Consider the following 24,774-nt stretch of genomic DNA (forward strand, 5'->3'; position numbering starts at 1 on the left):
ATCCCACATGCTGCCCAGATTGGGGAAAAAAAGAATTCAGTGTAAGTACCTATGAATCCAAGAATCTCAAATAAACTTGAGGGTTTGGCATTGATAACAAAGATGTGTCCTTCTGATGTTCCAACTAATATATACATTCCTCTCTGGTCATACCTAGAAAAGAAGAAATCTGATTATCAGATTCTACTTGTTTCACTAATAAGATGGTAAACAAATTTATTGAGAAATTTATTAAAACAAATTTATTTATTTATATATCCAACTAATTGAAATTGGATATATCTCCAAATTGGTTTTGGAGATATATCCAAAACCAATTATTCTTATGGTTTATGATTTTTAATATTATCAGACTTTAAGAAGGCTGAGCACCGAAGAATTGATGCTTTTGAACTGTGGTGTTGGAGAAGACTCTTGAGAGTCCCTTGGACTGAAAGGAGATCCAACCAGTCCATTCTGAAGGAGATCAGCCCTGGGATTTCTTTGGAAGGAATGATGCTAAAGCCGAAACTGCAGTACTTTGGCCACCTCATGAGAAGAGCTGACTCATTGGAAAAGACTCTGATGCCGGGAGGGATTGGGGGCAGGAGGAGAAGGGGACGACAGAGGATGAGATGGCTGGATGGCATCACTGACTCGATGGACGTGAGTCTCAGTGAACTCTGGGAGTTGGTGATGGACAGGGAGGCCTGGCATGCTGCGATTCACGGGGTTGCAGAGTCGGACATGACTGAGCGACTGAACTGAACTGAAAAGGTAAGTGATTATACAAAATGTAATCATTACATTTTAGGCTAATATTGTTTCTAAATTGTAACTTATAAGTATATGGTCAAGAAGATTCACTAAAAACGGGCAACTATGTCATCGTAAGTGAACAAAATATGACAGTAAAGCTTTCTGATATTTCAGGTGGTCATAAGCAATTCTCAAATTAGATATGAGTGGAGCATTCCAATGCCCCTCAGTACCAGTTCTGGCAGAAAGAAGAAGAATGTAGCAAAATGTTTCTATACTTTGATCAAATTAGAAAAAGTGGGAAATGCAAATTAGGATAAGAGAGAAACATCTGAGAAAGGAGATGTGCCAAAAAAATGATACAGAGGAGTGGAATGTAAATGGAGAGAGATTATAGATCCTTCCCTACAGAAGCAGCAGAGCTCGTAGGAACAGCACAGATGGTGGAAACCCAGCTCCTTGCAGTGCTAGCTGACTAATCTTGGCAAATGCTTCTTTCTGAACCTAAGTTATCTCACTTGTGAAACAGGGACAAGCATAATACTTTTCTGAATGTTTGACAAGTGTCACATTCAATAAACTACAATGTGTGACAGCGCATCAAGCTGTAAAGCAGGGCAAAAATGTCATTTCTTGTTAATACTTAGTATTATGATAAATTAATCAAAGATATAATAATAACAATATAATAAGTCTAAACTCAGTGGTTCTATGCTGTCTTCTAAAGAGTACAGTTTCAAAAAATTTGAAATCATCTAAATGTCTATCAATATACTGTCTTAAAAATTATGGAATGTATTCCATGTGATGGAATACTATGTAGCTGTAAAAAAGAATGAAGGTCTTCATGTGTGGATAGAAGACTTTCTCTAAGATATACCACTAAGTGAAAAAAATTGTGGTGCAGAACATTATATATGGTTTGCTCCTGAAAGATGATGTTGTGAAAGTGCTGCACTCAATATTGCCAGAAAATTTGGAAAACTCAGCAGTGGCCACAGGACTGGAAAAGGTCAGTTTTCATTCCAATCCCAAAGAAAGACAATGCCAAAGAATGCTCAAACTATTGCACAATTGCACTCATCTCCCACGCTAGTAAAGTAATGCTCAAAATTCTCCAAGCCAGGCTTCAGCAATACGTGAACCATGAGCTTCCAGATGTTCAAGCTGGTTTTAGAAAAGGCAGAGGAACCAGAGATCAAATTGCCAACATTCACTGGATCATGGAAAAAGCAAGAGAGTTCCAGAAAAACATCTATTTCTGCTTTATTGACTATGCCAAAGCCTTTGACTGTGTGGACCACAATAAACAGTGGAAAATTCTGAACGAGATGGGAACACCAGAAGACCTGACCTGCCTCTTGAGATATCTGTATGCAGGTCAGGAAGCAACAGTTAGAACTGGACATGGGACAACAGACTGGTTCCAAATAGGAAAAGGAGCACATCAAGCCTGTATATTGTCACCCTGCTTATTTAACTTATATGCAAAGTACATCATGGGAAACACTGGGCTGGAAGAAGCACAAGCTGGAATCAAGATTGCCGGGAGAAATATCAATAACCTCAGATATGCAGATGACACCACCCTTATGGCAGAAAGTAAAGAGGAACTCAAAAGCCTCTTGATGAAAGTGAAAGAGGAGAGTGAAAAAGTTGGCTTAAAGCTCAACATTCAGAAAACGAAGATCATGGCATCTGGTCCCATCACTTCATGGGAAATAGATGGGGAAACAGTGGAAACAGTGTCAGACTTTATTTTTTTGGGCTCCAAAATCATTGCAGATGGTGATTGCAGCCATGAAATTAAAAGACGCTTACTCCTTGGAAGGAAAGTTATGACCAACCTAGATAGCATATTCAAAAGCAGAAACATTACTTTGCCAACAAAGGTCCGTCTAGTCAAGGCTATGGTTTTTCCAGTGGTCATATATGGATGTGAGAGTTGGACTGTGAAGAAAGCTGAGCGCTGAAGAATTGATGCTTTTGAACTGTGGTGTTGGAGAAGACTCTTGGGAGTCCTTTGGACTGAAAGGAGATCCAACCAGTCCATTCTGAAGGAGATCAGTCCTGGGTGTTCTTTGGAAGGACTGATGCTAAAGCTGAAACTGCAGTACTTTGGCCACCTCATGCAAAGAGTTGACTCATTGGAAAAGACTCTGATGCTGGGAGGGATTGTGGGCAGGAGGAGAAGGGGACGACAGAGGATAACATGGCTAGATGGCATCACCGACTTGATGGACGTGAGTTTGAGTGAACTCCAGGAGTTGGTGATGGACAGGGAGGCCTGGAGTGCTGGGATTCATGGTGTCACAAAGAGTCAGACACGACTGAGCGACTGAACTGAACTGAACTGACCCTATAAGAGCAAAAGCAATGACTCTGGAGCCCAATTGCCTGGGTTCAAATCTCAACATTTGCCATTTACAACATGTGTGATATTAATTGTTATTTAAATTCTTTGTGTATCATTTTCCTTATCTTTAAAATGGAGACAATAAGAATACCTATCTCACGAGGTTAATACAACTGAAGTTCCTGGTACACTCTAAGTGCTAGATACACATTCATGCAATTAAAAGAAAGTACTTATTTTTCTGCTTGTTTGTGAATAAAATATGTCCAATAAAAAGACACAAGAAACTAGTAACAAGCTGTCTCCAAGGAGGAGAACTGGGTATTTGCGGATAACAGTGGGAAACTGTATTGTACTATATACACCTCTGTATTTCTTGAATGTAGAACTGAGTCAATATACTAATTTTCAAAACAACACATGTAAAATCTAAAAAAAACTTAAAACTTCAGTGGAATTCTCAACAGACAGGCCTGACAAAGTTGCTGCCAGAAACAGGTGGTCCTTACAGGAGGTGCTGCACAGGTGATTCAGAGAGAAAGGCCTTATGAACTTCATGAGGGGATTCGACATCCCGGACATCGAGGAAGTGGACACGGCCGTCCTCAGTCCCCACGGCCGCAGACAGGGACGATGGAGAGCAAGCCAGAACTGTTGCCTGTTTAAGACAGATGCAAAACAGAAATAGACTCACAGATGGAAAACCAAGGAGAGAGAGAGGGGGCAGGGCAAAATAGGGGTATGGGATTAACAGACATAAACTACTAGATATAAAACACATTAGCAAAAGGGCACACTGTATAGCACAGGGAATTACACCCACTAGTCTTATAATAAGCTGTAATTGAGTATACTCCACAAAAATACTGAAACACTATGCTGTTCACCTGAAAAATTAACACAATACTGTAAATCAATTAGCTTCAATAAAAAATAAAATAAAATAAACCCCAGCTTCACTGCACCAGAAAAGGAAGCCTGCTTTCCTACACTTGAGTTCTCCAGTTTATTTGAAAAACCCGAAAAACGAGAAGAGTGGCAAGTGTCATGTGGTATTACAAATTATACACTCAACATTCTTCAGCTAATCAATCACATAAGAAGTCATAGGAATCTATATATCATACTCTTTTATCCTAAAATTGGAATGATAAAAATATGAGAAAATTGCCTGAACTTTAAACCATGGCTTCATTTTTATCCTTAATTGATTAGAAAATGATTATACCTGATAATAATGAAAAATAAAATAAGAAATTTAAAATATATTCCTAGCATCTTTTGGACATCTTTATTGAGTGTTAGTGATTTTTTTAAATCAGCATTCATCTGCTGGATAATAGTAGATCCTGGGATGCTGCTATAACTGAGGAAGACTTCAAAAAATAACCATATCATGGAGCACATGGCCTGTCACCAAAGAGACGCATCACAGATTCCTGCTTATCCAACAGTCATTTACAGAAGATGATATCTAAGAGAACAAATTTGTGGTCATGATACTTAAGGAATCAGATTCATTTCTCTATAGTTTTCACTGACAAAGCCCACTGGGGTCCCCCAGAAAAGTCAGATGAAAACATTTGTGCTTTAGTCTAATTTCTCCTGCTCACAGGGTACGTGTGCAGCAGTCTTGTACCCAGCACTTCAGACAAGAGTTCTTAGTGTGAGACCGCTGCAACGCCTCAATTCCGTGGCTGTGTAGAGACGTACTGCCAGTAACACCTCAATTCAAGACTTAAGATGGCTGCAGGGGTGGCTGTGCACAGAGATGCTGCACCCAGAATTTGGATCTTGAGGGGAGCAGCATGGCTGGACCGGCCCCATGACAACTCTGCGCTCCCCCAAGGAGAACTCTATAGAGCAGCCTCAGCCACTCCCTGTGACAAAAGTATGTGCTCTAGAAGGAGAGCTCCCACCTCTCCACCCTCTGATCAAAAAATAAGATTTTCCTTTGCTGTTGAACCGAACTCAGTATTGCTCTATTGGCACAAGAAACACCAGAGAGGGGGACCCCTGTAGGTAACATAACTACATTTTGGAGGCTGTTTTGAATAAACTAACAGAATGTTAGAAATGGAAAAGGTCTTAAGGTCATCCTTTTGCAGATTAGAAAGCAGAGGCAAAGGAAAATGTAGCAATTTGCCCCCAGGATCCCAAAGCTGATAACAACGCTCAGAGGAAAACTCAGGTGTCCTGCCTCATTAGAATGCAGTTTCTCCATTGAGCAGGTTTTCATTTTGTTTTTTAAAGTGAATTTTCTGAGGCTTAACCAGGTTGAGTCTATTGGTATCTCAGTATGAAACTGGGAACAAAGTGGTGAGGGTTTGGGGGTTTTTTAGCTGAAAACCTTTATGGGAGCTCTTAGTGTGTGTGTGTGTATCTGTGTTTCCTCAACACAATCAGTTGAAATTACCCTCCATTCCAGGGCAATAGTTGACTAGGCTAAAAATAGACAGCAATATTTAGAGGGATCTTAGTTACCCTGGCAGGTAACATCAAGCAAAGGTATTAGTGTTTGGGCATCCTGCCATCATGATGCTAAGCAGGGTTCTCTGAGGACCACTACCTAAAATGTTCATGGAGAATACAGTCCTGGGCATAGGCAGGGCGATCTAGCCTCTGTACTGCTGGATCAACCCGCTTATCAATTCTCCAGAGGGGAGCAGTAATCTTCAGTAAGGAAAAATTACTGATTGTGCCCAACAAAGGCTGATCTACATGAATGTACATGCTTGGTTTTGAGCTCAATGAAGGGATGTCTGCTTAACTGTGACAGTTGCCCAAATCTCTCCCTTCTGGTCAGGGGAAAGGAAGATATTTGAAGCAGAAAAAGGGTCTTTTGATGCTAACTATATCCCTCCTTGGGTTTCCCTGGCAGCTCAGTTGGTAAAGAATCCACCTGCAATGCAAGAGACCCTGGTTTGATTCCTGGGTCAGGAAGATCCACTGGAGAAGGGATAGTCTACACAGTCCAGTATTACTGGGCTTCCCTTGTGGCTCAGTTGGTAAAGAATCTGCCTGCAATGTGGGAGACCTGGGTTCGATCCCTGGGTTGGGAAGATCCTCTGGAGAAGGGAAAGCCTACCCACTCCAGTATTTTGGCCTGGAGAATTCCAAGGACTGTATAGCCCAAGGTATTGTATTGGTATATGGGAAAGAACAAACTTTTCCTTGGTGGCAATTATTTCTGAAACCCTAGTGATTAATATCTCACTCATGCTGCAAATTCATTGTGGATTGACAGGATCTCTTTTCCCCCATGGTCTTTCAGGGAACAAAGCTGACAGAGGCTCCACCAATTAATAGGGGCTCACAAAGAGTTGGACACGACTGAGCGACTTTCCTATCCCTCCTTAGCCAGGAAGTGCAAGGTAAGTTCTGATTATACAAACCCTTAGGTTTATATGTCTCTCATCTGTAAAAAGAGGTGTGATCAGATGAACTTTAAGATTTTTCTAGTTCTAGTAATTCTAACAGAAATGAATACATATAAACCTTTGCCACACTGATTATGGAGTCCATACATACTCTTTTAGGTAAGAATTTTTATCTTTACTTTTTAGGATGAGTTTACTTATCTCATTGAATTATATATCTTTTGCATCTTGTATCCTCTTATATGAAGTATGATGCTTCATCTTGCATTATTGAGATTTTAATTTACAATAGAGAAGGACTGTAACTTTTCTCCCTACTATCTAGATCCATATCTCATCAAGAATTATGAAATATAGAAAAAAATGATAATTTAAGAAAAAATAGCCTTACCTTTGTTTCTTGGTCTTTTTATACTTTTAAAACATTATTTTATGTGCACCATGACCATGGTGGAAAGAATGGTATCACCTTATGGTAGGTTATGCTTAGGTTTAGGTGAGCAAATGTAGTTTGCCACCCAGCATACATACACCTTCCTTCTGGAAAATTTCTTGAATATCTTTTAAGAAACCATCTCTCTTCTATTTTCAGTTGAGTGGAATAGATCTAAGTCTCATTTCCAAGGCTGATTTTAAGCCAACTAGCATTTCTCATGCCCCTGTCCACAGTGATTAGTTCAGGGGTGTTATTAAGATATTAGCATATATCTACTAAGCCTTCTGAAAAGGAGAAACTTTTCTCTTCCTCCTCCTATTGTAGGAGGTTTTCTTCCCTGATGATCTGATGTGAGGTTGGTATGCGTGGCATTTGGGTATCACACGAAGTCTTAGATGAAATTAAGACGTAGGACACAGACAGACAGAAAGACGAGATCCTTGGTAATATCATTTGAGTTGCTGGATAAAGCCACAGCTGAGCCCAGAGAAGCTCTATACTTTACAGTTAATTGAGCCGATAGCCCACACTTTTTCATTTTTGGCTCAAGCTGGTTAGAGAGGCACCTTTCTTTCATTTCTAACTGATCTTCTTGAGGTTAGATGGGGCCACTTAACTAGTTACGGCCAAGGAATGTTTCGTTTTTTATTAAAAACACTTAATTGCTAGTTCAAGACTCTCCAGAACTCTTCTCATCTCATGGTGTACGTGCATGATCGGTCACTCAGTTGTGTCTGACTCTTTGTGACCCCATGGACTGTAGCCTGCCAGGCTCCTTTATGCATGGAATTTTTAAGGCAAGAATACTGGAGTGGGTTAACATTTCCTCCTCCAGGGGATCTTCCCAACCTAGAGACTGAACCCTCATCTCCTGCATCTTCTGCATTGTCAGGCAGATTCTTTACCACTGAGCCACGTGGGAAGCCCATACTGTGGTACTGAGGAGCTTTTAATTGGTGGAGCCTCTTTCGGCTTTGTTCCCTGAAAGACCATGGGGGAAAAGAGATCCTGTCAATCCACAGTGAATTTGCAGCATGAGTGAGATATAAATCAGTAGGTTTCAGAAATAATTGCCACCAAGGAAAAGTTTGTTCTTTCCTATATACCAATGCAATACCTTATGTTCTACCCTCTGGGCTGTGGAACATACTTTATACACAAGAATTACTCTAAACATAAGGTAAAATACATTAATGTCTCTGTACCAAGTATTTCCACAGACTGTTGACATGTGAACACAAAAAGGTAAGTTGGATTAGAATTAAATATTTTTTAAAAATCCATTTATAAGGCACACTTACTTGGATATTCAGATAAATCCTGCTGACACAAGCACCATCCTCTATACCCCAAACACAAACTTCCCCTGACTGTGTGAGTGTCTGTAAAAGAAAGAAAAAACTCAAATGGAAAACAACACTGCTACAGGAGCATGTTCTAAATTTCTTTCTAGTATGTCAATCACTGATGATTTAAAATAAAATTTCATTTTATTTATGTGGATTAAAATTACTTTACAATCTCAATGTTAATACCTCTGATTTAAACAAATATTAACTATTACCTTTCAGTTCAGTTCAGTTGCTCAGTCATGTCTGACTCAGTGACCCCATGGACTGCAGCCTGCCAGGTCTCCCTGTCCATCACCAACTCCCAGAGTTTACTCAAACTTATGTCCATTGAGTCGGTAATGCCATCCAAACATCTCATCCTCTGTTGTCCCCTTCTCCTCCCACCTTCAATCTTTCCTAGCATCAGGATCTTTTCAAATGAGTCCATTCTTCACATCAGGTGGCCAAAGTATTGGAGTTTCAGCTTCAACATCAGTCCTTCCAATGAATATTCAGGACTGATTTCCTTCAGGAGTGACTGATTGGATCTCCTTGCAGTCCAGGGGACTCTCAAGAGTCTTCTCCAACACCACAGTTCAAAAGCATCAGTTCTTCAGCGCTCAGCTTTCTTTATAGTCCAACTCTCACATTCATACATGACTACTGGAAAAACCATAGCTTTAACTACACAGACCTTTGTTGTAATGTCTCTGCTTTTAAATATGTAAATTAATATGTAAATGTGTATTTAATATGTATTAAATACATATTAAATATGTATTTAATATGTAAAGTAGTGTCTCTGCTTTTTAATATGCTGTCTAAGTTGGTCATAACTTTTCTTCCAAGGAGTAAGTGTCTTTTAATTTCATGGCTGCAGTCACCATCTGCAGCAATTTTGGAGCCCAAGAAAATAAAGTCTGTCACTGTTTCCATTGTTTCCCCATCTACTTGCCATGAAGTGATGGGGCCTGCTGCCATGATCTTCGTTTTCTGAATGTTGAGTTTTAAGCCAACTTTTTCACTCTCCTCTTCCACTTTCAAGAGACTCTTTAGTTTTTCTTCGCTTAATATGGGTTGGTATAAATTTTTTTGGTATTTATCCTTCTAGTGTTCTCTGAGCTTCCCAGATCTGTAGTTTGGTGTCTGACATTAATTTTGAAAAATTCTCAGCCATCATTACTTCAAACATTTCCTCTGTTCGTTCCTTTCTTCTCCTTCTGGTATTCCTGTTACGTGTATGTTATACCTTTTACAATTGTCCCATGTTCTTGGATATTCTATTCTTTTTGATTCTTTTTTTTTTTTTTGAATTTCAGTGTTGAAGGTTCTACTGACATTTCTTCAAGCTTATTGATTCTTTCCTCTGCAATATTCAGTCTATTGATGAGCCCACCAAAGGCATTCTTCATTTCTGTTACAATGTTTTATATTTCTAATATTTCTTATTTTCTTTCTTAGTGTTTCCATATCTCTACTTATATTTTCCAATCATTCTTTCATGTTGCTCACTGTTTTCATAAGACCCCTTAGTATATTAATCATAGTTGTTTTAAATTTCTGGCCTGATAAATTACAACATCTTTGTAATTATTTGCAGATACAACAATATCTGAGTCTGGTTCTGATGCTTTCTCTGTATCTTCTAACTGTTACTGTCTTTTAGTATGCCTTATAATTTTTGTTAAAAGCTGGACATGATGTACTGCGTAAAAGTATATGAATTAAGTAGGCTGTAATATGGGGTTTTATGTTTATCTGGCTAGGAGTTAGACTGTGTTTATTGTCTGCTGTAGCTGAATGTGTCAGAAACTAAAACTGCCTCTAGGGTCCTCATTTTTGGTCTGAGATGTGCAGATTCTCCCATTGTAATCCCCCTGGGTGCTGGCTCCAGGGCTGGTTTCTACTTCTGGGTATCTGCTCCAGTAAGCTATGATTCTTTGCATCTGCCTGTCTGTCTCTATAATTTTGGGGGCAGTGGTTTCCCCTATGACCCCAATTCTCTGATGGGTCTGAGAGGAATGGTTGATTTTAAGTTTATTCAGCTTTTCTTTCCCCCTGTTGTAAGGTTCTTTACATGCTAGACTGGAAATCCAAAGTTCATCTTGTTCATTTTTCTTCTTTCACAGGATCAAGACTGAAAGCATTTTAAAGTAACTGCAATGTGATACAGTTTAAATTCTGTTTCTTGAATAAGAGGGAGTGAGTACATGATGTTGTGGATCAAGTATCTAAATTCTAAACATGAAAATCTTGTATTAAATTTTTAAATTTAATTCTTATCAGAGAATATCTGGAAGAAAAAGCATATAATCAGAATCTGACAACTGGAAGAACTCTTGAAAGTGAAGTTGCTCAGTCATGTCCGACTCTTTGTGACCCCATGGACTGTAGCCTACGAGGTTCCTCCATCCATGGAATTTTCCAGGCAAGAGTACTGGAGTGGGTTGCCATTTCCTTCTCAGGGGATCTTCCCGACCCAGGGATCGAACCTGGGTCTCCTGCATTGCAAACAGGTGCTTTTACCATCTGAGCCACCAGGGAAGCCTGGAAGAACTCTTAAGTGTTACGTATTCCATAGTTTATGTATCTTTTTATTAATATTTGGTAGAACTCCCAAAATCTTAGTGGATTTGTTGATGAATCATATGGAAAGTGAATTATATTTCTTGAGATCAACTAAAGGTAAGCAGTTAATCATCAGAAAATTTTTTTCTTTTCTAAATGTATAAGGTGGCTTTTTTTTTTAAGTAGATTGAATACATGTTTTATGCATGGCAACTATTTCATTTTCATTTTCAGATGGGGCTGGATCACTCTGAAAAAGGGTAAACACTAATAGTTTAATGAGTGTTGACAACTCACTAGCAACGGATGTGTTTAAAGATATGGCTTGGAAAGCTTGGATGGTGAATACAAACAGGATGGCTCTTAAGATTTTAATTGCTTTGGTCATGTTCAGAGACTTAATATTATGAAGTCACAATGTGATGATGTCATTTTAACTGGGGAGTAGATCTAATGATGGAAGTGGCTGGCATTTCTACTGCATCTTCAAGAGTACACTCTGCTTCCTGTTTCCAACAGGTTGCACATGAATTTCCAAATCTCATCCTTAAATCCTATTGTGGAACAAAGACAATATTCCTTACCATGCAGAATTCATTTCCAGGTGTGATAAAGTCTGTTGCCTGAAATTTCCCATCACAAGCCTCTAGGACTTTCTCAAAGGTTGGCTCCTCACCAAAAGTATAAATAAAAATAGACCCCTGTCAATATACCAAAAAAGAAAAAAATAATGCATTGTTGTGTGTTCTGTTGAACAAATAGTTATTACATGTTCACTGTAAACAAGACACTGTGTGGGAAAATGTGATGGGAAAGTAGAGACAAACTCAGTAAGGCCCTGACCTTGAGGAGTTTAAAATCTAAACACTTGTTTTATTGATTCTTGCGTTCACTCATCAATTAAAATAGTCAATAAGTAAGACTTCTTTTCTCCATTTCCAGGCATTTACTTTTTAGATTACAAAACATAATGAAGCACTTTTTCTTGACTTCAAAAACTATGTTTATTTATGCAGAAAGTTTGAAGAATGTAGAAAACCAAAAAAGTTGTTAAGATGAACTAAATTCTATCACATACTAGACCATGATGGGTACTAATGAAACTTTTAAATAAACTTTTGTGAAACTTGTAGAGGTGTGTCTGAAGCTGTTACTTTAAAACTTGTTTATCATTCTCAGGTTCCAAATTCACCTCTCCAAAAAAAAAAAAAAAAAATCTATCCTGTACCTTATACATCTCTGCCAAGTAACTAACTATACTATGGTATGGTTACTAGCAATAAGAAGTCTGCTTTAAACTGATCACAAGTTCTTCACATTTACTTGAGTTAAACATTAATGTTTTTATTCTTGTTTATGTAAAAAAACACAACTCTGTAAAGTCTAAACTTAGGTAGGTATTTACTGATTTTACCTTTCATTCATTCCTTCAACAAATACAGAGTGGATACACTGTGCCAGACACAGGTCTGGATGCGGGGACTACATCAGAGGACGGGACAGGCAAAAATTCCCTGTCTTCACGGAGCTCACATTCTACTGGGGGATTCAGTCAATACATAACATATCTAAATAATATGTATTATAAGTTAAAGAGCAATAATTGTAGAAAGAAAACAAGATAAAGCAGGGAAACAGCATATGACATGGCAAAATAAGAGGGTAGAATTCAAACCTGAGTGTCCAAGAAACACTTTACTGAGAAGGTGAGTTTAGGGAAAAGACTTGAAGGAAATGAGGAAGGTATTCACGTGGACTCTGGGGAATGCATTCCAGACAGAAGGAGCAGCCAATGCACTCTGAGGGAGGAGAAGCCTGGTGAGTACAAAAAGCTTACATGATGGCCAGCATGACTGAAGCAGGGTGAACAAGAAGACCCGTGGGAGATAAGGCCAGGCTGGGGAGTGGAGTCCACATCATGAAGAACCTTGAAAAGCATAGTGAAGATTTTGGCTTTTACTCAGAATAACACAGGCAATCACTGGAGGGCTCTGAGTAGTAGAGATGCTTTTCTCACCTTGGCTACTGTGTTAAGTACACACATTTATTCTATTAAGTACTGAGAAAGTATATTAAAATCTGTTGAGATCATGACTTTGCTTTTCCTGGTCATTTTGTCATGTTTTGCTTTATATATTTTGAAGCTATTTTATTTGGTATGTATATATCTTAAAAGTTTATAGACTTCTAGTGAATTTAACATTTTACTATTCTAAAATATTAATAAACTCATTTATCCTTAGGAATGATTTTTGCCCAAAAGTCTTTTGTCTAATATTAATATATCTCCAAAGGCTTTCTTTTGGTCAATATTTGAATGATATATCTTTTCCTATCTTTTTATTTACTTTCAATTTTTAATTTGCTTTCAATGTTACTATATTTTTAAAAATTTACTTTCAATCTTCTGCTTTAGATACGTCACTTGAAAACAGTGCATAGTTAGGTTTGGCTTTTTTTAAATCAAATATAATAATATTTGCCTTTTAACTAGATCAACTATTCTGTTTTGTTTTAATTGTAATTACTAGTATATTTGAGATTAAACATTACACTTTAATTTATGCTTCCTATTTTCTTCTCAGTTGTTGGTGTATCTTTCCTTCTCTTTTCTTACCTTCTTTTGGGTTGCTTTCTTTAACACTTCCACTTTGCCCCTCTATTATGTGGAAATTTCATCTGATGTTTCAGTTCTTTTATGGTTACCTTACAGGTCAGAACATGTATACTTAATTTATAAACATCAGAAGAACTTAAAACCTTTACTCTCTCAGATGGTGAAAGAATCTACCTGCCAATGCAGGAGACTCAGTTTTGATCCCTGAGTCTGGATGATCCCCTGGAGAAGGAAATGGCAACCTGCTCTAGTATTCTTGTCTGAAAAATCCCATGGACAGAGGAGACTGGTGAGCTGCAGTCCAAAGGGTTGCAAAGAGGCAGACACAGCTGAGTGACTAAGCACCCAGCACACTCCTTTCCCTTCAACTTCACACTATTTTTGTTGTTTTACACAGTCAGTCTTCACTTACATTTCTCCACACATTTACTACTGCTCTTCATTCTTTTTGCATCACAGTCTTTCCATCTGGGATCATTTTCCTTCTGCCTGAAGTACATTCTTTAGAATTTTCTCTAGTGATGACATACTAACAAATGCTCATTTCTAAAAATGTCATTTTTCATCCCTATACTGAAAAGTATTTTCCCTGGGTATAAAATTCAGTAATATCAACCTTATTTCACTAAATCAGGGGTCAGCAAACTTTTTCTATAAAGGGACAACCAATAAATACTTTAGGCTTTGTAGGCCGTGTGGTCTCTCACAACTACTTAATACTATCATTGCAGTGTGAAAGCAGCCATAGACAATACATAAACACATGGGTCTGACTGTGTTCCAGTAAAACTTTATTTACAGAAACAAGCAGGAGGCTGGTTTTGACCCAAGGGTCCACAGTTTGCTGACCCCTGAGCTACATGGAAGATATCATTCTATTCTTTCTTACTTATATTATTGCCAAAGAAGTCAGCTGTTAGCCTAATTGAAAGTCCCTTGAAATAATCTGGTTTTCTCTCTGACTACTTTTAAGATTTTCTCTTCGTCTTTAGTTTTCAACAATTTCACACTGGTAAGTCTAGGTGTAAATACATATCTTTTTATGTATCCTGCTTGGGATTCACTGCGCCTCCTGAAGCTGTAAATTCATGTCTTTAATCAGTTCTGGAAAATATCTCCTTAAATATTGCTTCTGTCTGACTCTCCTCTTTGGAATTCCAATCAAATACATGTTAGAGCTTTTCACTATATCATTCATTTCTCTTACCCTCCCTTCTATATTTTGTATACTTTCGTCTCTTGGGTACATTCTGAATAACTTCTTCCAATCTATCTTCAAGTTCATCTATTCTCTCTTTGGCTGCGTCCAGTCTTCTGTCAGACATATTCATTTAATTTTTACTTTGTAAGTATATTTTTCTTTTGTATGATTTCTATTTGTGTCTTTCTCCCTTCTCTTAGGTTACATTTTTTATTGTTTTCTGTCCTCCTTAGATACTTCAAGTTTTTCATTTATTAAAACATCATTAACACAGTTGTGTTAACTTCTGGTAATTACAGAAACTTAAGTCTTTCCATATTTCAGTTTCAATTTCTTTCAGGCAAAAAAATCATTCAATTTTACTTGTAATTTATCTAAAATCATTACCCAATAATATAAACTGCTATTCCTGACTTAGGATTCTTCCTAACAGCATAATTCATGCGGGCATTTGATTTTATCCTGCATTTATTTCCCTCCCTTCTTCTCTTACAGAACCTATACTCTCCTTAGAGAACCACCCATTACCACAATCTCAGTTTATGTTTGAGTAGATGACAGAGGATGAGATGGTTGGATGGCATCACCGACTCAATGGACATGAGTTTGAGTAAACTCTGGGAGTTGGTGATGAACAGGGAAGCCTGGTGTGCTGCAGTCCATGGGGTCGCAAAGAGCTGGACATGACTGAGTGACTGAACTGAACTAAACCAAGATGACTCTACCTAGGCTCCAAGGTTAGACATGTGACCTAGGCCTGGTCAATGAGAGTTTAGAATCCCTCTGGACATAGTAATTGACCCAGGGGTAGAAAGGTGACCCAAGTTAGTACAATAAGTTCAGGTTACAGGACCTTTTTTTCCAGCTGGTATCTTTTTACTACGGTCACCAAGAGGATAAAAATATAAAACTGGAGTTTCAGGAGGTTCTTTTGACACCATCTTCATAGAAAGGGAGGAAGTAGAGAGGAAACAGAGCTAAGATATGGCAGAAAAACAAGGCTAGTAGCAACATGGGAGCGCCCAGATTTATATCAATTCCCTGTTTGCTTTCAGTTATATATGCACAAAAAGAAGAAACAAACACTCAAATGTTGCCTGGACTTTTAAATTGGCTGATTTTTCATTTGCAAGCTAAAGAGTCCTGACTAGCAATGGATCATTATGCAGTACATTCTGCCCTTCATTCCTGTCATGCAATGATGATAATAATAATATCTGAAAACTTATCAAGAAATCACCATCTAGCATACCTTGTCTGTCTGAATCAGCAACATTCTGTAACTAGGAGAAAACATCAAATGTTCCACCGGCCTTTCAACCTCAAGAAAATCCTCTACTTTGTAATTTGTATCTTTAATAAGTAAAGAATACACAAAGCCATCCTAGAAACCAAAAACAATGAGAAAAATGAAGGAAATTAGTCTCAGTCCATGCATAGTATACTTTCCTCATCAAATCAGCTAAGATTTATTGATTAGCATCTACTGTTCATTTTTGGAAACATCTATGTTTACATGTTTCCTGGTCAATTTTTAATTTTATCTTTTTTTCTGACACATTTTCAATTACCTAAAATTTTACTAATCTCCTCTTTCTTTGAACTTCTTTAGTATTTATCACCTTACCACATTCTTCATGATAAAGGGCGTGGGGTAGATGAGGCAGAGTTTACCGTGTGGCTGGTATTCAGCAGTCTCCTGACTTCAAAGGAACTTAGCCTTCATGTATGTTCTTTAATTATTATTGTGTGCATTCTTAAATCTCTAAATGACTCAAAGGTAGGGAGTGTGCTGTTTATTTCCTTTGTATTCTCCTTTCTAGTTTTCACACAGTGCTAGAAACAGGGCAAGTATCCAGTAAAAATGGGTTGGTTAAATGTTGATCAGTAAATTGTAAACAGTTTTAGGTTAATTTAACTACTTTCAAGAACAACTTAAGTTATTTTTACAGTAATGAAAAAATTTGGGGCAAACTTGCCATCATTTCTAGATTAGACCCCCTAATGACTAAGAGGTATTTGTGAGATGGCTTGGTTCAAACTTGGGACCTGGGGAAAAACATGCAAGGTGCTTCCAAGCTCATTATCACTCTCCATCCCTCACCAGAGCAGACGCTCCAGGCTTCCCTTTAAACTAGATTAAAAAAAAAACAACCCACCAAGGATGACTTAAGAAGGACAAATGCAGACTAAATGTAAAGGTAGTCCATTGCAAGGTTGGGGAGAGGAGATTATGAGCTAAATGCAGGTTTATGAGCTGCAGACTGCTTCCTGTTGGTGGAGCTTTCATTCTGACAGCATTTCGCAGCTGCCCTTAGGTTCCTAGAGGTGTGATCTGTGGCAAAAGAAGAAATGAAGCTAACAGTGTTTTGGGACAGCTACCAGTAGACCAGAGATTTTACTGTAGGTTGGCTTCAAACCTCAGCATTGATTACAACCACATGGAAAAGTAATATGGTCTGGCCCCTTTTCTTACTGAAGCTGTGTGCCCTAGAAAATGAGAGGAAGGACTTTGGAGGTTACCACGCTTGGGTTCCACTTCCAGCTTCTCCACTTACTGGTGGGTGAACTCTGGAAGACTTGACTCCTTTGAGTGTGTGTGTGTGTATGTTTTGGGGTGGTGGATTTTTAAAATTTTATTTTTGTTTATTTGCAATAAGACAGACATATGATAGTTCACTATAATGTTTTCTATAATTTTGTACATATATATATATTATTTGCAATAAAAAGTTTTATAATAGCACCCCTGACAAAAGAATTTTAATTAATAAACTGACAGAACTTGGTATCACATATTATGGCTTATCATAGTAAATGGCAGCAAATAGAAATTTTGTATATTTTCTTTTTCCATTTGACATATTTTTTTAACCATTTTTAATTGAAGTATAGTTAATTTACAACATTGTGTTAGCTTCAGGTGTTTATATATTTTCTTGAAAGCAATTAATTTTGAAAAAAAAAATACATTACAATTCCAGAAGCAAGCACGCCTCCCTTCTGATACGCCATGGTGACTGGACTGATAAGATTTCTTTCAACTTTGGGAAAGAAAAACAAAGTAAAACAGGTGACACATAATTAAAAGTACCATACAGAGTAATTAGTCTCACTTGCTTTACTAGGACTACTCATTTCTTTGTAATTCCTTTTTCTACAGATCAACTTTCTATCAGAATATACGCTATGATGCCTCTCAAACAATAAAGAATAAAAGCTGCTTTGCAATGGTTACTGATGATAATGATTAATTAATGATTAATGATAAATCACACAAGTTTTTTTTATGTTCTGTATCATCAGATCTATGGGAGTAACACTGTGGAATTATATAGTAAATATATTTCCTTTTTTAAGGAAACAAATTATCAGAGATTTTAAGAGGCCGGGGGGGAAAAAAGACAAAAATTATATCATTATTAAGCTTTATACTTAAGATTTGCATATTTTATAGCATGTAAATTTGTACCTCAATAAATAAAACATAGTGGATTTTTAAAAGTAAAAATAAAACAAGATTTATAAGATCTTTGTTATTAATAAAATATTGTCCTGGGGGAACGTCACAAAAAGCACACTAGCTTTTATGTAGATAAACTGCAAGAACTACAAGATCAAAGGCTCAGAGACACCTGCCAGACTTTTATTTATCACATACTACCTGCTCAGCATTTTGCCAGATGCTAAGACGCATAGTGCCCTTTCCTCCAAAGACTGTTCACCTCCCAGTAGCTTCTTCTCTTTAATCCAACTGCCACCAAAGTCTGTTGCTATGACTCCGGCCTAGTCTAGATGCCTGCTGCTTATAGCTACTCCTTTCCTAAACTATGGATAATTTATGTCTGCAAGCACAGTTCCAATTGGGGTACATCTCCACTCAGGAGTTGATGTCATTCCACTGTCAGAGGGATTAGGTATAAACACCTTAGTCAGACATTCAAGGTCAGATGTGGTATCACTTAGATGTCCCTTTATTCCCACTATTTCTGCATAACACTTGATGCTCCAGACCAACTGGACAACTTCTTGTTTCTCAACCTTCCCTATGTTTTCTTGTTTACACAGACACCATTGTCCAAAATTTCACCTACCCTCATCTCTGCCTGTGAACCTATCCTTTAAGGGCTATTTCAAATGCCACCTACAACACGACTTAATTTGGCATTTTCCCCTCATCTGAATTCCCACAGAGCTTTATGACACTTTCCTCACACCTTGATTTTTCTGGCTGCAATTATGTGTCAACTTGTCTTATTCTCTTTAATAAAATATAAATACCTTGAGGCTGTTGATTATGAGATTATATATTTGCCACCTATATCAACTCAAAGGCACCAGTGTCCTCCACATTGAAGGACACTGAAGATAGAAGATAGAAAACATTTGTTTGTAAGTATTTTAATAAATGTATCATGAAAATGATAAGAAATAGTATATAGGATGGAATTAGTGAGCAATAAAAGACTATGTACAGGGACTTCCCTGGAGGTCCAGTAGTTAAGACTCTCAACTTTCACTGCAAGGGGTGCAGGTTCGATCTTTGATTGGGGAACTAAGATCCCATATGCTGTGCAGTATAGCTAAAAAAAAGACTATATACAACTAAGTCCTAAATTGTATAAAACATCGCAAAATAGGAATTTGGAAATGAGAAATATTGTTTTATAATTCACTTTACAAACACAAAGAGGTGCCAATTTACCCTCTAGCAATCTCTGGGATTAAACTATAGAGCCAAAGTTGAAGTCATTGTTCCTAACTTTAGAGTTGATGACTAGTGGGAAAGACAGTCTTATTTAACTTATATGCAGAGTATATCATGCAAAATGCTGGGCTAGATAAAGCACAAGCTGGAATCAAGATTGCCGGGAGAAATATCAGTAACCTCAGATTTGCAGATGACACCACCCTTATGGCAGAAAGTGAAGAAGAACTAAAAAGCCTCTTGATGAAAGTGAAAGAGGAGAGTGAAAGAGCTGGCTTAAAAATCAACATTCAGAAAACTAAGATCATAGCATCCAGTCCCATCACTTCATGGGAAATAGATGGGGAAACAATGGAAACAGTGACACACTTTATTTTGGGGGGCTCCAAAATCACTGCAGATGGTGACTGGTACCCAGTTAAATTAAAAGATGCTTGCTCCTTGGAAGAAAAGCTATGACCAACCTAGACAGCATATTAAAAAGCAGAGACATTACTTTGCCAACAAAGGTCCATCTAGTCAAAGCTATGGTTTTCCCAGTAGTGTTGTATGGACGTGAGAGTTGGACTATAAAGAAAGCTGAGTGCTGAAGAACTGATGCTTTTGAACTGTGGTGTTGGAGAAGACTCTTGAGAGTTCCTTGGACTGCAAGGAGATCCAACCAGTCCATCCTAAAGGAGATCAGTCCTGAATATTCATTGGAAGGACTGATGCTGAAGCTGAAACTCCAATACTTTGGCTACCTGTTGCAAAGAGCTGACTCATTTGAAAAGACCCTGATGCTGGGAAAGATTGAAGGCAGGAGGAGAAGGGGATGACAGAGGATGAGATGTTTGGATGGCATCACCAACTGGATGGATATGAGTTTGAGCAAGCTCTGGGAGTTGGTGATGGACAAGGAGGCCCGGTGTGGTGCAGTTCATGGGGTCGCAAAGAATCAGACACAACTGAGCAAATCAACTGACTGACTGGGAAGGACCATCAGGCACAGGAGGCATTATATTTTGATAGAGGATGAGGCTATAACAAAGATGTGAGTCTGATGGAACCCCAGATGGGGCACCTGAGTTTGCTTGTAGGTTGGAGTGAGGACACAGAGGCTCTACAATGGATAATTCCACTAGGTAGAGAGGAAGACATGGCATCCTAGACAAAGGTAACTCCCAATGCCAGGAGGCAGAATTTAGAGAGAGTACAGAAATGATGAGAACTTCTATGAGGCTCAAGTGGGAGAGCTGAAACTGGAATGACAGGCCAGAAGAGAGACTTATTTTTTAGAGAGCTGAAGGATGGCATTGTGAACATAAGATCAGAGGGTGGCCCAGGCCTGGAGAGTACAGATGAGAGTAATGGGAAGAGTGAGGTGAGGGGAGTGTGGTGGGCTGTGGTAGGAAAGCTGAACCTAATGGCTCTACTTTCACAGTGGAGTGTGAGTCAGGGAACAGGAGAGGGAGTATATGAAGACGTGTAGATGGGGAAGACTTGCTGTAGGATGTGGTGTTTGAGCTGCAAACTGGAGGATTCAGAGTGAAAGGTGACAAGGGAATGAGCTGGCTGTGAAATGTCTGTGAAATGATGGGAAGAAATGACTGGCTAGATCAGAAAACTTATACTGGGGAGTAGTCAGAAATAATATTAATGGTGCAGGTAAGAAAAGATCAGAGAGGGCTTGAAATTAAGCCATAGTCATCCTTGAGTTAAATGTGGAAAATGGTCTTCAAGAAGGGCAGTTTGGCAGGGATGGGATGCCTGGTTTGGGTCAACTATGGATTGAGCTCAATGAAATCAGCTCTATGGTTGCTGCAGAAATCAAGGTGTGAAAGAATAAGACGAATTAGAGTGGAAAGTGCATTGGTCAGGTTGGAGAACTTGCCCTGGTGACTCCCTTCTCAAAGTGTCTACATGCAGCTTCACACAAGGTGATATTGGCTTCTCTGACCCAGGCCAACTCTGATGGGACCAGGAGTGGACATTTGATCTAAGGAGAACAGATCAGATTCTCTCAGAAATGCTAGTGAGCCCACGGAAAGTAATTTTCAAGATGGCGGTTGGTCCTAAAGGAAGGTCTCGTGGAGAAGAGTTACTGTGGAAGGCAAGGAAGGGCATATTAGCTGATTAAACAGGCATATTATGAGGAGGGCTTCCCAGGCAGCACTAGTGGTAAAGAATCTGCCTGTGAATGCAGGAGATGCAAGAGATGCAAGAGATGCAGGTCTGATCCCTGGATGGGGAAGACACTCTGAAGTAAGAAATGGCAGCCCACTCCAGTATTCTTGCCTGGAAAATTTTATGGGCTGAGGAGCCTGGTGGACTACAGTCCACGGGGTCACAAAGAGTCGTACAGAACTGAGCAACTGAGCACCTATGTATGCAGAAGGATACAGCATAGTAAGAACTTGGACTCTGAAGTCTTATTGTCTGGGTTCAGGTGTCAGCTCTATAGTTTACTAGTTATGTGAATTTGGTCATGTTTCTTAAGTTCTTAATGCCTCCATTTCTTCCTCTATATCATGAAAATAAAAATGTATTTCCTTATGAACTTGTTTTAAGGATTATGTGAAATATGTATATAGAGTGAGAGTAGAAAGTCTAGAGCATAGAACACTTAATATAGGTAGCTAAAAGAAACATCCAGAGGACTTGGTAACTAACTAGAGGATAAAGAAGAAGGAGGAGGAATCAAAGACGTCTCTAAAAAGAGAAAAATATGGAACAAAACATCCATTGTCGAGTGGAAAACCATCACCAATGGCTACACTTCTGGGAAGATGAAACAAAGCAGTTTCTTACCCCTTGGTGGTCCGTCTTCTATCTTATTAAGCACAGTTACCTTCAGGGTTTCTCCATTAACCATTAAAAGGTGACCCTCTTCACAGCCAATGTACAGGTCACTTGTTGGAGTCCAGCAGTGCATAGTCGGGTGAAGCAAAGAATACAGATCATCTTTAGGCTTCAAGGGAAGATTTAAAACCTTGTGTTAAGACAACAGTCATGGCTTAAGAGCCAGAGAAATACTCAACAAAAACAATTTCCAAGATGAAAACAAATTAATATGTGTCTACATGCATTTATTGGTCCTGCCCTTTGCCCAGAGCTAAATGAACTTCTTCCTGCTCCATTTCTTTCTCTACATTTTAATACCCTAGGAAAAATATTAGGGGTTTTTGCCAACACATTGAGAGTTCTAGTGTCATAGGTTTTTTGCAGAAGTCTTGAGTAATAATTTGTATGCTGTTTCTTGGTGGACTTTTTGATATCTTGGATCTAAGAAAGCCATTGTTTAGCGAAAGTCACCCCATTTGACGAAGATTTGGGTCAACCTTTTCTCTCCTGGTTCATGGCAGGGGGCATGAATGTGAGTTTTCTATGGAGTGGTTGGCCTCAACCCTCTGCTTAGTTCTCTGTAACGGAGAATGAGAAGAGGACCCCTGGTCTGGTTCTCAATGCCTCTCTCGTTCATGAAACATCCTACCTGACTTTGATTCCATGGAAAACTCAGAGAGAAATGCACAAAATCTATGGGATGTACCTAGAAGAAAAACTGGCCTTGGGAACTAAAACTAAGGGTCTATGGCAATTTTTTCCTGTAAAGGACTAGGTAAAAAATAAGCTTTGTGAACCACATAGGTCTCTGTTATATCCCTTTTTTTTTTTTTTAAACACTTAAAAAAATGTAAAAGAACAGTCTTAGCTTGCTTGAAGTCACATAAAGGCAGGTGATAGCTTGCTGATCTCTGCCTTAGATGATAATATCTCAGTGTTATGCCCCCTGTAGCTTTAAACACTCTGTCCAGCCGGGGAGAGGACACTCCCCCTTTCTGTCCACACAGAGCAGGCCTCCTTGTAAGTCCTGGACCACCTGGTTATCTTCCCAGAGGTAAAATATTTTGGACACGTGCCCTCACCTCTGCCCCCAGAGCACTGATTAAGATTCTGAATTCAGGGTACAATAAAGTAACATAGCATGGCATTCTTTCCTTTCTATTTAAACAAGTCAAACATACTACACTTTACTTTTATTTATCTATTTACATATTTGTTTATAACAAAACATTTAGTACTATCTGAGGGGTTTTTTTTAATGCTATACTATTATTTAGAATTGCATTAGCTACAATATAACGTCTTTGTTTTCTTTAGGCATCCTTATAGCCATAGGAACAGAAAACATTTTTAATAAGCTAACGGCCAAGTTAATAGAATTCTTTGAGAGATCCATATTTATTTCATTCATTTATTCATCCATCTACCAAATATTTACATATCATGTACTGTTCTAAGCATAGGGATGTAGCAATGAACAAAACAAACCAAAAAAAAAAAATATATATATATATACCCTCATGGGACTTAATCTTGGTGAGGGAAAACAGAGCAAAAAGAAATTAAGGAAAAAGAATTATATATACATACATAAATAAAATATTATGTGTTGAAAGTGCTGTGAGAGAAAAATAAAGCTGGGGAAGTTGGAATAGGTCTCATGGTTGGGGAATATGGTAAACCCATATAAATAGCCATTTTGTCCATTCAAAACTTGACAATGCAGGCCACCATTGTAATAAATACTCAATTATTTAAATAGCATATACTGCTCTTTAATTTAGGAAAGGTAAAGCAGTTGTAGCTCTGCCAAAGTAATTATTCTACTGGATTCCCAACTGATACAAATTTTTGCATATTAGTATTTCCACAAACATTTACTGGGTGTTGATTATATACCATGTATGGTACCAGAGAGGTCTCTTGTATTGCTAAGATTATCCTCTTCTCAATAGGACAATCACCTATTGAGGGAGAAGTGGTATCAACAAACATCAGAATCAGAAAACATGGTAGTTTATAGCAGAAGAGTATTTAAATATTACAAGAGAACCTACAAGAAAGCACTTTGTTCTTCCTGATGGAGTGAAGGAAATGCACAGAGAACTGTCATCTGAGATGGACCATGAACTATTAAAGCATAAGTCCTTCATGTATAGAAGCGCTTCTCATTATAAGTTTTTAAAGACCAGGTCATCTTGTCATCTTTAATGTATGGCTGGTCTAGTTCATGTCCTCACAGCCTTGAATCCTTAGGAAATAAAACTTGAGCCACAATTTGGCCACCCAGTGGGCATAAAAAATGGACAAAATCACTCAAAAGGATTAAACTGTTGCTGATCAATGACATTTTTGTGGTATCTAACTGAGATTTGACCCAGAGGGAAAAGAGTTAGTAAGACTATCATTATTTAATCTTCATAATTTAAAAGTTCCCTGGTTGTCTTGATCACATTTGACTATAAATCACAAAAAGAAAGATTCTTTCCTAGTATGGCAATGAACTTGAAATTTTTTTAAAAACCACACATATCTGGTTCTCATAATGTTAGTGAACATATATGCCTCAGAGGGTGAGGATTAAAACTTGGAATTTTCTTGCCTTAGTATATTAAA

The 24,774-nt window shown here is 38.2% G+C and overlaps 1 protein-coding gene across 4 annotated transcripts in view; it reads right to left on the minus strand.

The window, feature by feature from the left end:
- The window catches only part of CFAP43 (cilia and flagella associated protein 43), a 114,558-nt gene that overhangs the window by 55,245 nt on the left and 34,539 nt on the right, over positions 1 to 24,774 (minus strand). The window contains exons 6-13 of one of the 4 annotated variants that reach the window (XM_025273785.2): positions 22,126 to 22,285; positions 17,604 to 17,671; positions 15,880 to 16,011; positions 12,647 to 12,736; positions 11,394 to 11,510; positions 8,212 to 8,292; positions 3,604 to 3,752; positions 50 to 153 (exon numbers count right to left, since the gene is read on the minus strand). In XM_025273785.2, coding sequence (XP_025129570.2) covers positions 50 to 153; positions 3,604 to 3,752; positions 8,212 to 8,292; positions 11,394 to 11,510; positions 12,647 to 12,736; positions 15,880 to 16,011; positions 17,604 to 17,671; positions 22,126 to 22,285 — 901 coding nt within the window. The remainder of the gene's footprint in view (positions 1 to 49; positions 154 to 3,603; positions 3,753 to 8,211; positions 8,293 to 11,393; positions 11,511 to 12,646; positions 12,737 to 15,879; positions 16,012 to 17,603; positions 17,672 to 22,125; positions 22,286 to 24,774) is intronic. The other 3 variants (XM_044934921.2, XM_025273786.2, XM_025273791.2) reach the window with 3 other exon arrangements.

The sequence above is a fragment of the Bubalus bubalis genome, chromosome 23, assembly GCF_019923935.1.
Source record: "Bubalus bubalis isolate 160015118507 breed Murrah chromosome 23, NDDB_SH_1, whole genome shotgun sequence".
Classification (NCBI taxonomy): domain Eukaryota; kingdom Metazoa; phylum Chordata; class Mammalia; order Artiodactyla; family Bovidae; genus Bubalus; species Bubalus bubalis.